This window comes from Cherax quadricarinatus, chromosome 17 (assembly GCF_038502225.1).
Source record: "Cherax quadricarinatus isolate ZL_2023a chromosome 17, ASM3850222v1, whole genome shotgun sequence".
Classification (NCBI taxonomy): domain Eukaryota; kingdom Metazoa; phylum Arthropoda; class Malacostraca; order Decapoda; family Parastacidae; genus Cherax; species Cherax quadricarinatus.
Window position 1 is genome coordinate 49,430,561 of NC_091308.1, and position 12,912 is coordinate 49,443,472.

The window sequence follows — 12,912 nt, forward strand, 5'->3', positions numbered from 1 at the left end:
TGAGTAAACTGTATATGCATTTTATTGCTCTGGGATGCTTAAATGTAATAGAATATTATGTGTGGGTGGGGTGGCCTGGTATGGTAGCCCGGCTGACTACCATACATACCACACTTGATTTCTTACAATAAATACTACTTGTCTCACCCTAGATTAAGACTATAAATATTTTGAGGTAAGTAATGAGTGCACTATGTGTGCATTGTACTTTTTTGTTGTTTTTTGATGCCTAGTTCTAATGCTAACTTAATATATGTTAGTGTAAACTTGTTATCTAGTATTTGTATGCATTTATAAGTGGAAAAAAGGTGTTCCACTTAACGGCGATTTCCACTTTACGGCGGTAGCCTGGAACCTAACCTGCCGTATAAGTGGGGCCCTACTGTATTTGTGTTGCATCTGTAATCTTAAGCAGTAAAAACAATATAATACATCATGACAATGAACTACAATTATATATCCACTTTTATTTTTGTAATATTTGGAAGTCTAAAAAAAAAGTTGTTTGAGGGGGAAACTCGCATCTTGAATTTTTGCTCGTATCCAGAAATAAAAAATTGACCAAGCAACTGCTTGTATCCTGAAAAACTTGTATGGTGGGGCACTCATAAGCTGAGGTTCCACTGTATACTACAGGTCCTCCATCACAAATCCGGCATCATTGGGACCTGTAGTGTGCTGGATTACTGAGTTTGCCAGATTACATAGTGGTTAGGTTAGAATACACTTAATAAAATTAACCAACTTGACTTACACAAAGTTCATTGAACATCGGCAAAAATCGAACATTTCTGCTACCTTGAGCTCAATTTCAAGGTACTTTTCATCATGAAAGCAATCAAAATCATATCTAATTCTGTAATATATCTTCCATTCTATCAAATGAGAGCAAAAAAACAAGAATACAACCATAAAAACCATACTAAAATATAGCACAAAGAGGCGGCTAATGGCTGAGAAGTGAACTCCCTTATTTATCGTCCGTCTTTTTTATTTTTGGTGTACGTTAAAAAGCACTTTCCCTCATACACTGCCCAAGTTTCAATGAGATAGCCCAACAAACAACTGAGAAAAAAACAATATTTACCAAATATTTACCAAAAATCATGGCAAGCCCAAGCCAGGTACTGGAAATAAGTCACTTTGACTTTTCTGGGTTATCCTAGGTTCTCTATACATATACTGCTATGTATGATAATCTATGTAACTGTATTTGTGTATACCTGAATAAACTTATTTACTTCTAATCTGTCAACTGAGTACAAGAAACTGCTCATTCACCTATTTCAACTACCCAATAAAGTGGTCAGAAATTGGCAATTTGGCCAATTTCACACAAATTTCAACAGATGCCAATTTCAAAATAGGGTCCAGAATAGACAATGCAGACATTCCTGGCACTAAAATAACATTTTCTCTGTTCATTAGTCACGGCTACAGGCCCCTCTTATATTATTCTTGCTTACCATTTGGAATTTTTATTCACAAAAAAATAGAAGATTTACTGTTATGCAGACTGCTGCATTATTGTAATAATTGTATAAATAATGTCAACCCATTCTTGGCTGCGTATTGGAATTTGAACTGGCAGGTGGACAGGTATTGGACGGTGACGTCATTTGTTTACTCGAGCATCGCTAAAGAATAGACTTTTCTGCTACTGTGAGCACAATTTCAAGGTACTTTTCGTCATGAAAGCAATCAAAATTATATCTATTTCTGTAATATATCTACCATTCTATCAAATGAGATCGAAAAAACGAGAATATAATTATAAAAACCATACAAAAATATACCGCTAAGCGGCCGCTAATGGCTGAGAAGTGAACTCTGCTATTTATGGTCTAATTTTTTTCATTTTTGGTGTACATTAAGAAGTATCTTTCCATCATACATTGCCCAAGTTTCAATAAGATAACCCAACAAACAACTGAGAAAATAATAATAATAATAATAATAATAATAATAATTTACTACACATACATGTACAAGGTATACATCAGTGACATACTACTATATAGAAAGCCACACTAGTCGACCAACACCCAGGTACCCATTTACTGATGGGTAAACATAGACAACAGGTGTAAAGTAACACGCCCAATGTTTCTACCCTGGCTGGGAATCGAATATTTACCAAAAATCATATATGGCTAATCCAAGCCAGGTACTTGAAATAAGCCATGTTGTCTGACTTTTTTGGGTTCTCCTAGGTTCTCTACACATATGCTGCTATGTGTGGTAATCTATATAGAGAAAATAGCTTTTTTGTTTCAGGTTTATGGTGCAGTATGAGTGTATATCACAGTTAGCCCTGTGCTATACTCCGTTTTCTCTAATATAAGCTCCCAAGACAAGGATAGGAGAATGGTACTTCTATCTTGTATCCTCTTCATACCTCCCTCGAACTGCTCGGTATTATGCCAAATATTATTCATTCTGGAGTATTTAACATGTTTTTATGTTATTTATATTGTTTATTAAGTCATATTAGATCAATTGTGATAGGCAAATAAGCTGTAGTGTTGATATTAGCATAATAATAAAGCATATTCTCCTGCATCACGAGACTGAGCTCATGACAACCGACAGTGGCTTCAAAGCCACCTTATCTTTAATGGACAATGTACTGTGTAGGTGCTTTACACAACAAAAAGTATTTCTTTTATTCATTGGAACCATGGCTAGGGCTAAAAGTAAGCAGGTTAAAACAATAAATGGAGAAAAAGAAATTAGAATGACTTATGCAGCAAGTAGCGCCACCAAACAGTACCAGCAGGTCGATGTGGCGACCCTGGAAATTTGAAATTATGCTAGCCGAAATTAGTGCTGAATAACTGAAGGAACCGAATAACTGATTGCCGGATTTGTGATGGCGGACCTGTACTATCACCTGCCTATTTAAGAGTATGTAGTTATCCACTTGAAAAATCATGCTGAAATTCTAATGGTTGAGATCTTGAGCAAAAATGGAAAACTTATTTTAAATACATACATTCCACCATGTTATCACACAGGAGGTATTGGAGGGGAAAAGTGAGAGCATACAAAACATATTAAAATAACTATAAATGAATGGTAACTGAACAATACACAAGTCATTATTAAGTTCATTTTCCTTGGTAACTATTTTTTTTTTTAACACGTCAGCCATCTGCCACTGAGGCAGGGTGACCCAGCAAAAAAAAAAAACATTTTCACCATCATTTACATATAATCACTGTCTTTGCAGAGGTGCCCAGATTCAACAGTTTAGATGTCACTCCAAACAGCCAATATCCTAAACCCCTCCATTAACCCTTTCAGGGTCCAAGGCCCAAATCTGGAGTCACGCACCAGTGTCCAAGATATTTAAAAAAAAAAAATTGTTATTTTTTCTTATGAAATCGTAGAGAATCTTTTTGTGAAGGTAATAAAACAAAAAGTACGAAAATTGGTGGAAAATTGACGAAATTATGCTCTCGCGAATTTTGATGTGTCAGCGATATTTACGAATCGGCGATTTTGCCGACTTTGACTCCCATTTTAGCCCAATTACATTATTCCAATCAACCAAATTCTTAGCTATTTCACTAGTATTACTTCTATTCTATCGATTGAGAACAAGAAATCGCCAAGTCAACTGTTTCAACTACAAAATAAAGTGATCGGAAATTGTTAATTTGGCCAATTTAACACAAAGTTCAAAATATTCCAATTTCAAAATAGGGTCCAGAATGAACAATGTAGGCATTCCTGGCACTAAACTAACATTTCCTCTGTTCATTAGTTATGTTTTGAGGCTTTACAAATAAATTCCATTTTGATTTTTTATTCACATAATGAATTTTTATTCACACCAAAAAATAGAAGATTTACTGTTATGCAATACTGTAATAATTGTATAAATATCATCACCATATTTGTGAATGTATATTAGACCCACCAGCTGATGTGTATTAGACGTGTGAGGTCGTTTGTTTACTCTTGAATATCGGCAAAAATTTAACATTTCCGCTACTTTGAGCTCAGTTTCAAGCCATTTCCAGTGCTAAAACCAATCAAAATCATCTCTATTTCTGTAATATGTCTTCCATTCTATCAAATGAGACCAAGAAATCGCAAATACAACTATAAAAAACATACGAAAAAACACTGCAAAGTTGCTGTTTTAATCGAAAAATCATGATTTCATTTTTTTTCTCTCATTATGCACAGTGTGCTGCAGGATCTGTTTTATGTGGTGCACACATACCACATAGATGTATTCTCTCATATCTAGGCCTAAATGTACCACTCACAGTTTATCAGAGTGAGCTGAGCTCATGGCGTAGATCTACGGTTTGAACCCTGAACGTAAAGCCGTAGATCTACGGGACGGACCCTGAAAGGGTTAATTTCCAGGTACTGTAGTTCCCACCTCCAGAACTCAAGTCTGGCTAACCAGTTTTCCTGAATCCCTCCACAAAATATTACCCTGCTCACACTCCAAGAGCTCGTCAAGTCCCAAAAATCATTCGTCTCCTTTCGCTCCTATCTAACATGCTCTCACATGCCTGCTGTATGTCCAGGTCACAATACCTCTTTTACCCCCTCCCTCCAGCCTTTCCTAGGATGACTCCTACCCCTCCACTACAGATTTATACACCCTCCAAGTCATCTTATTTTGCTCCATCCTCAGTAATTGACCAAACCACCTAAACAACCTCTCTTCAGCCTTCTGAATAATACTTTTAGTAACTTCACACCTCCTAATTTCCACACTACAAATTCTCTGCATAATATTTACACCACACATACATATTTATTTTAACACGTTGGCCACCTCCCACCGAGGTAAAGTGGAAATAGTAACCCCTTCTCTGGTAATTTATACAGAAGAAGGGGTTACCAGCCCCTTGCTCCTGGCATCTTAGATATCTTTTATAACACACATGGCTTATGTAGGAAGGATTCTTCTCAACTTTCCCATGGAGCTGTTATATATTATTGGTTTTATTAAATAAATGAGCCAAATGGTTTAGATTTTCTTTGGTCTGGATTCCAAAGAATGAAGGCGGTTGTGATTCCTTTACAGAAAGTTGGTGCACAATACAAGTATTTCTTCAAGTTTGCTCGCTCTAAGCAAAATAAAGACTGCATAAAATGTCACTTCCATCAAGATACCGGGGTCAACTTCAACCCTGAAGCTACCTGCTACATTCTGGAGGTTAGTATACCACTCTCATGTATGTCCATTATTTAAATACTTGTTGAGAACAGATGGTACAGCAGTATACTGCACTTTACTTTCATCTTATACGGTTCTAAGATATGGTAGATTTGTATAGTATTGCACTACATAACAATGGACTGTCTAAATGTTATCCATCTCTGTATAAACTTTGTATCATGGTGAAATAAAATATTAGTAGTAGTACAGTGGACCCTTGGTTATCGGCCGGTCCTGTTATCTGCCATCTCGGTGATTGGCTGGTTTTTCAGCTCCCGGTGATCGGCCATTATTTTGGTGATCGGCCATTTTGGACGCGTCTGTCCACTGGGTGGAGCCGCTTGCACGTCAGTTTGGCTGTGTCTTTCGGTGCGTGAGGAAGCTTCTGCTCATACATCCAAACATTTCGCTTGTTTTCCATTGTTTTTTGTGAGTTTTTTGCACTGCAACTGTGACATAAGTAACCACGGGTCCAAAGAAAGTTCCTACTAAAGTTCCTGTGGTAAAGAAAGTGAGAAACTCCATGGAATTTAAGCATGAAGTGTAGCAGGCATGTAGAGAGTGTAACAGACATGCAGGAAGTGTAGCAGGCATGCAGGGAGTGTAACAGGCATGCAAGAAGTGTAGCAGGCATGTAGAGAGTGTAACAGACATGCAGGAAGTGTAGCAGGCATGCAGGGAGTGTAACAGACATGCAGGAAGTGTAGCAGGCATGCAGGGAGTGTAACAGACATGCAGGAAGTGTAGCAGGCATGCAGGGAGTGTAACAGGCATGCAGGAAGTGTAGCAGGCATGCAGGGAGTGTAACAGGCATGCAGGAAGTGTAGCAGGCATGCAGGAAGTGTAGCAGGCATGCAGGGAGTGTAACAGACATGCAGGAAGTGTAGCAGGCATGCATGGAGTGTAACAGACATGCAGGAAGTGTAGCAGGCATGCAGGGAGTGTAACAGACATGCAGGAAGTGTAGCAGGCATGCAGGGAGTGTAACAGGCATGCAGGGAGTGTAGCAGGCATGCTGGGTGTGTAGCAGGCATGCTGGGTGTGTAGCAGACATGCAGGAAGTGTAGCAGGCATGCAGGGAGTGTAGCAGACATGCAGGGAGTGTAGCAGGCATGCAGGAAGTGTAACAGGCATGCAGGGAGCGTAGCAGGCATGCAGGGTGTGTAGCAGACATGCAGGAAGTGTAGCAGGCATGCTGGGTGTGTAGCAGGCATGCTGGGTGTGTAGCAGACATGCAGGAAGTGTAACAGGCATGCAGGGAGTGTAACAGGCATGCAGGGAGCGTAGCAGGCATGCAGGGTGTGTAGCAGACATGCAGGAAGTGTAGCAGACATGCAGGAAGTGTAGCAGACATGCAGGGAGTGTAGCAGGCATTCAGGGAGTGTAACAGGCATGCAGGGAGCGTAGCAGGCATGCTGGGTGTGTAGCAGACATGCAGGAAGTGTAGCAGGCATGCAGGGAGTGTAGCAGGCATGCTGGGTGTGTAGCAGACATGCAGGAAGTGTAGCAGGCATGCAGGGAGTGTAGCAGGCATGCTGGGTGTGTAGCAGACATGCAGGAAGTGTAGCAGGCATGCTGGGTGTGTAGCAGACATGCAGGAAGTGTAGCAGGCATGCTGGGTGTGTAGCAGACATGCAGGAAGTGTAGCAGGCATGCTGGGTGTGTAGCAGACATGCAGGAAGTGTAGCAGGCATGCAGGGAGTGTAGCAGACATGCAGGATTGCAGTCATGCAGGGAGTACCTTATTGACTGCTAAATTTAAATTATGTATTATTACAAAAAAGAGAGGTAGCAAAAATATTGCAATTAGTAAAATTTACAATAGAGAGGTGGCAAAAAATTTGCAATGAGCAAAATTTGCAATAGTACAATTTTAAGTGTGTATTAGTACTTTAAACTGGCTTAGTGATATTTAGGGATTTATTAAATAGTTTCAGACTGCATCTATGATTGCTGTTGTCTGTTAATTTTCTGTTTTTTTTTCTAAGCTAAATATGAGAAAACTATGTACAGTACTGTATTCACATTCTCAATGTCACAAACATATTTTTTTTTCATCAAACTGGCCATGTCCCACCGAGGCAGAGTGACCTAAAAAGAAAAATGAAAGTTGCTCTTTTTAACTTTAGTAATGTATACAGGAGAAGGGGTTACTAGCCCCTTGCTCCCAGCATTTTTGTTGCCTCTTACAACACACATGGCTTACAGAGGACATATTCTGTTCCACTTCCCCATGGAGGCCATGGTAAACAATGTATTCTTATTCTCGAGGGTCCATCCCATAGTTCTACAGCTTTGAAGCATGGGTCCAAGCTGTAGAACTATGGCTTGATCTCAGCTCACTGAGATAAGCTGTGAATGGTAAATTTGGGCCTAGATATGAGAGAATACATCTATGTGGTAAGTGTGCACCATATTAAACAAATCCTACAGGACGCAGTGCATAATGAGAAAAGAAACTGAGACCATATTTATGGATTAAAACAGCGCGTTTGCGGTATTTTTTTGTATGTTTTTCACAGTTGTATTCACGGTATCTTGGTCTCATTTGATTGAATGGATGATATATTACAGAAATAGAGATGATTTTGACTGGTTTTAGTAGTGAAAATGGGTTGAAACTGAGTTCAAAGTAGCAGAAATGTTTGAGTTTGTCGATGTTCAAGAGTAAACAAACCACATCAAGCGTTCAATACACATCAGCTGTTGGGTGTAATGTGCATTCATGAATGTGCTGATATTATTTATACAATTATTACAGTATTGCATAACAGTAAATCTTCTATTTTTTGGTGTGAATAAAAATTCATTATGTGAATAAAAAATCAAAATGAAATTCATTTGTAAAACCTGAAAATGTAACTACTAAGTAGAGGAAATGATAGTTTAGTGCCAGGAATGCCTGCATTGTTTATTCTGAACCCTGTTTTGAAATTGGAATATTTTGAATTTTGTGTGAAATTGGCAAAATAACCAATTTCCGATCACTTTATATGGTAGTTGAAACAGTTGATTGGGTGATTTCTTGTGGTCAGTCGATAAAATAGAAGTAATACTAGCAAAATAGCTAAGAATTTGGTCGACTGGAATAATGTAATTGGCCTAAAATGGGAGTCAAAGTCGGCAGTATCGCTGATTCATAAATGTCACTGAAGCAGCAAAATTCGTGAGAGCATAATTTTGTCAATTTTCCAGCAAATTTCATACTTTTTGTTTTATTACCTTCAGAAAAAGATTCTCTAACATTTCATAAGAAAAAATAAAAAATATTTTTGAAAATTTTTGGATCCTGTGGGCAAGGTGTAGATCTACGGCTTGGACCCTCAATTCAATTCAATTCAAGTTTATTCTCTATAAGGGTTACAATGTGGGGTTTACAGGTTTTGGGTATTGTGTGGTTTACATATTATAAAATACTAATTACAGAGGGGGCCACTAGGACACCTAGCCTGGCTAGGCATTTTGAGCAGACTTAGATTAATTCTTAACATTAAATCCTTACAGATTATGGTATTAAGGCTAAGTGACTACATCATAATTTGTAAGTTTAGCAATGTGAATACTTTTGTTTTGGCACAATACAAAGTGTCTATATTGGAGTATCATAGGCAAACTTATGACTAGTTAGGATTTATTATTTTAAGATTAAGATTAGTATTTCTGGGTTTATAGTCAGTGGGTGAGTGAGTGTAATTGTGAACCACCAGGTGGTTATCATGTAGTTAGTTGTTGGGGTGGATCAGGGAGATAAGATGTTTTCTAACTGTAGTTTTGAAGGTGATGAATGTGTCTGCAGTTCTAGAGTTTTCAGGTAGGGTGTTCCAGATTTTAGGTCCTTTGAAATACATTGAATTTTTGTAAAGGTTTAGTCGAACACGGGGAATGTCATAGAGATGTTTGTGTCTGGTGTTATGCCTGTGGGTTCTGTCACAACTATCAAGAAAGCATTTTGGGTCAAGGTTAATATTGGAATTTAAGGTCCTGTAGATATAGATTGCACAGTAGTAAGTGTGGATGTTCTGAACAGGGAGTAAGTTTAGATCTATGAAGAGTGAGGTGGGGGTGGGGGGTGTTGCCAGAGTGGGGGGGTTGCCAGGAATGGGATTTAGTGATTATTCTTACTGTTAAATGTGTTCATATTTTGTTCATATGCTAGTATGTATCCTCACTACCTATAATCATAATCAAACTTATAATTCTTAAAACAATTGAACAATAAAAGTCATATACAGTGGACCCCAGGATTAAGACGTCATAGGAATAAGTAATACGTACAGGTCTCCCTCAACATTCACGTTTTCAACTTTCACGGGCTTCACACATTCGCGAATTCCCAATCGCCAAATTCCCAGCCGCCAAATCATATTTAAGTTTCCCGCCACCTGCGAGTCCCTACTACCCTCCCTCTGACCCCCGCAACTGGCAGCCAGCCCTCCCACCACTCAGTGTGGTGAGTGTTTTGTTTGTTCATTATTTGCTATTAAACTACAGTATAAATAATGTAAACCCATTCATGACTGCATATTGGAATGGCTATTCGGACAGGTATTAGACGGTGACATCATGTGTTTACTCTTGAACACAGCAAAGAATTAAACATTTCTGCTACAGCTAATAATAACAATAGTAATAATAATAATAATAATAATAATAATAATAATAATAATAATAATAATAATAAATATGATATAATTGAAGAAGGAAATTGTACAAAAATACGAGGGAGTGGTTGACACATCGTCAGTGTGACTTTGTTTATGCTGGGGTGAACATTAGTCTCCCTGCTCTTCCAAACATTTCACAATAATTCATTGTGTTTGGTGCTTGTAGATTGAGTGTGACTGGAGTGGTAGAGGCAGTGATTGAGGCAATGGTATTTAATAACATACATGTTAATAATAATACATGTTATTAATAATATGTACTATTATTATTTATAACATGTTATTAAATACATACATGTTAATAATAATACATGTTATTAATAATAACATATGCTATTATTATTTATAGCATATATGTTATTAAATACCACTGCCTCAACCGCTGAATTATTGTGAAATGTTTGGAAGAGCAGGGAGACTAATGTTCACTCCAGCATAAACAAAGTCACACTGACGATGTGTCAACCACTCCCTCGTATTTTTGTACAATTTCCTTCTTCAATTATATCGTATTTATTATTATTATTATTATTATTATTATTATTATTATTATTATTATTATTATTATTATTACTATTGTTATTATTAGCAATAGCAGAAATGTTCGATTCTTTGCTGTGTTCAAGAGTAAACACATGATGTCACCATCTAAAACCTTTCCTAATAGCCATTCCAATATGCAGTCATGAATGGGTTTACATTATTTATTCTGTAGTTTAATAGCAAATAATGAACAAACAAAACACTCACCACACTGAGTGGTGGGAGAGCTGGCTGCCAGTTGCGGGGGTCGGAGGGAAGGTAGTAGGGACTCGCAGTGGTGGAGGCATTGGTGGAGTCTGTGGTATTTAATAACATACATGTTGTTAACATGCATGTTATTAAATAACATACGTTATTAAAGTATGACATGTATATATTTAGTACAATTTACGACGTTTTCATGTATTTTATGATTATTCATGGTTCAACAAGTTAAGGAAGCAGTATTGTAATATATTTCCCTACAATATATTGGGGCACCAAACATTCACGGTTTTTCAACATTCGCGAGGCTCTTGATCCCCTAACCCTCGCGAATGTTGAGGGAGACCTGTAGTTGGAATAAGCAACATTTTTGCCTCAAAATATTGGGTTGGTGAACGTTACTGAACTCAGTATAAGTCATTCGTGCCGGGGCCTGAGCGGCCCAGTGTGCCATTGTTTACCAGCCAGTGAGGACAATCCCACGTGTTCATACGATACATTTTGTACTATTCCATTCTTTTTAGTGCTTGTAACTGCTAAATAAGCCACCAAGGGCCCAAAGAAAGCTTTTAGGGCCAGCCAGCCCTTTGGTAAAGGGCTGAGAGAGAGGGGAGAATGTGCCTTTTTCAGCAATTCTGCAATATGTACAGTACTAAAGCAGCAGGAGTCTATAAAGGCTATAGTGCCAGCCAGCGATAAAGTGTAGCAATAACTGTAGCAAGTAAGTTAAGCAATTAATTGATAGAAAAAGGACAGCATGAAACTGAATTGTCCATTGTTGTTGGAGGTATATAGGGCTACTAACTCCGCCACCTCTGCTGCCGCCTTCACCACCACTATGTAAGGCTTATCTTTCAGTGGCCCTCATACACCCAACAGCAAACAACACACCACCACTCCTGACATTCTTAATGCCATATTTTATTCATTAAAGAGCATACATCATGTTTCTTTGTTATTAATATTGTTTATTATGTCATATTAGATTAATCATGCTAGATAAATAAGCCATAGAGCTGATATTAGTGTCATATTGAAGGACTATCTTGTCCTGTCTCCCAACACAATTCCTAACATACATCAGAAACAGACCTCTCTGGAACACTTTTTTGAGCAACAGGGGGCCAGTGACTCTCAAGCTGGTCCTAGTGGTATTAAAAAACAAGAAAGGGAAGTAACTCTTAAGGACTTGGTACCTGAAGTCTTCATGGAAGGGAATTTCCCTTGATTCCCCTTCCAAAATTCAGTTGAAGTTCTTTTCGTATTATTGTTCTCAAACTACTACCTGACAAGCCAAGATTGTAATCTACTCCCTCTTTGAAAGCATACAGCTTAGCCAATTTATCAGTTCTATCATGCATCTGAATGGGTACAGATCAGCGGTAGTGAAACGGAGCAAAGGCGAACCTCTTCGGAATAGACACATTCAACAAGCACCAAAACACCCATCTGAGAAAAGAATTTGGGTTAGTTTTACTGCTAAAAGCCCTGGATGGCTTGTTATTGTTGAGAGAACGATGAACATTGACAAATACAAGGCAATCCTGGCAATTCATTTGCTTCCTGCTGTGGATGGAGACTTTCCTGGTGGAGAAGGCATTTTCCAGCAGGATCTTGCTCCATGCCACACTTCCGCGAAACAGGACTGTTCAATTGTTGATAAGTTAATTGCTGCTGTTACTAGGACCTAGTACTATGCCAAAATGTGTTTAACACTGGTCGATTCTATGCCGAAGCATGTAGAAATGCTCATAAAAGCAAAGGGCAATCATATCTCTTATTCAATCAATTATCTGTCCTTCCATTGCGTGTATTTTTCAAAAAATCACTTTTTGTCACACTTTGCATCATTATGTACTGGAGTGTCATCAAATTAATGAATTTAGAGACATCTCACTCAGAAATGTTCAAGAAATGGCAAAGTATTTTATCCACAGTGGTATATTACAGACCATTCTGGAGAAATACCCTGACTTTGCTAGCTGTAAATAATGCATTACCACGTGTGTGTGTGTGCGTGTGTGTGTGTGGGTGTGGTGTGTGTGCGTGTGTGTGTGTGGGTGTGCATGCTTGTGTGTATGCATATATTTGTACACTCTTGTGCATGTGTCTGTGTGTGCGCCCTCGTGTGTGTATATGTGCGCGCGCGCGCTCGTGTGGTATGACCCACTTAATATTTGTATTTATAACTCATTACAATTGTGACCAGGTGTGGACATTACTTTGTAATTTGTTCATGACTGTAACCATGTATAGGAGTGAGGCAGATTCATTACTTTTGTAACTTGCCATGATTGTGACCAGATCTAC

General features: G+C 38.3%; 1 protein-coding gene across 11 annotated transcripts in view; it reads left to right on the forward strand.

Annotated features, from left to right (window-relative positions):
- Positions 1-12,912, forward strand: part of fsd (transmembrane protein fates-shifted) — a 341,565-nt gene that overhangs the window by 163,862 nt on the left and 164,791 nt on the right. For 10 of the 11 annotated variants that reach the window (XR_011392114.1, XM_070085987.1, XM_070085984.1 and 7 more), the window contains one exon: positions 5,057-5,188. The exons of the other annotated variant lie outside the window; for it this stretch is intronic. Coding sequence is in view for 9 of the 10 variants with exons in the window: in XM_070085987.1 (XP_069942088.1) it covers positions 5,057-5,188 (132 nt within the window). In the remaining variant the exon portion in view is untranslated. The remainder of the gene's footprint in view (positions 1-5,056; positions 5,189-12,912) is intronic. 11 annotated transcript variants of the gene reach the window in all.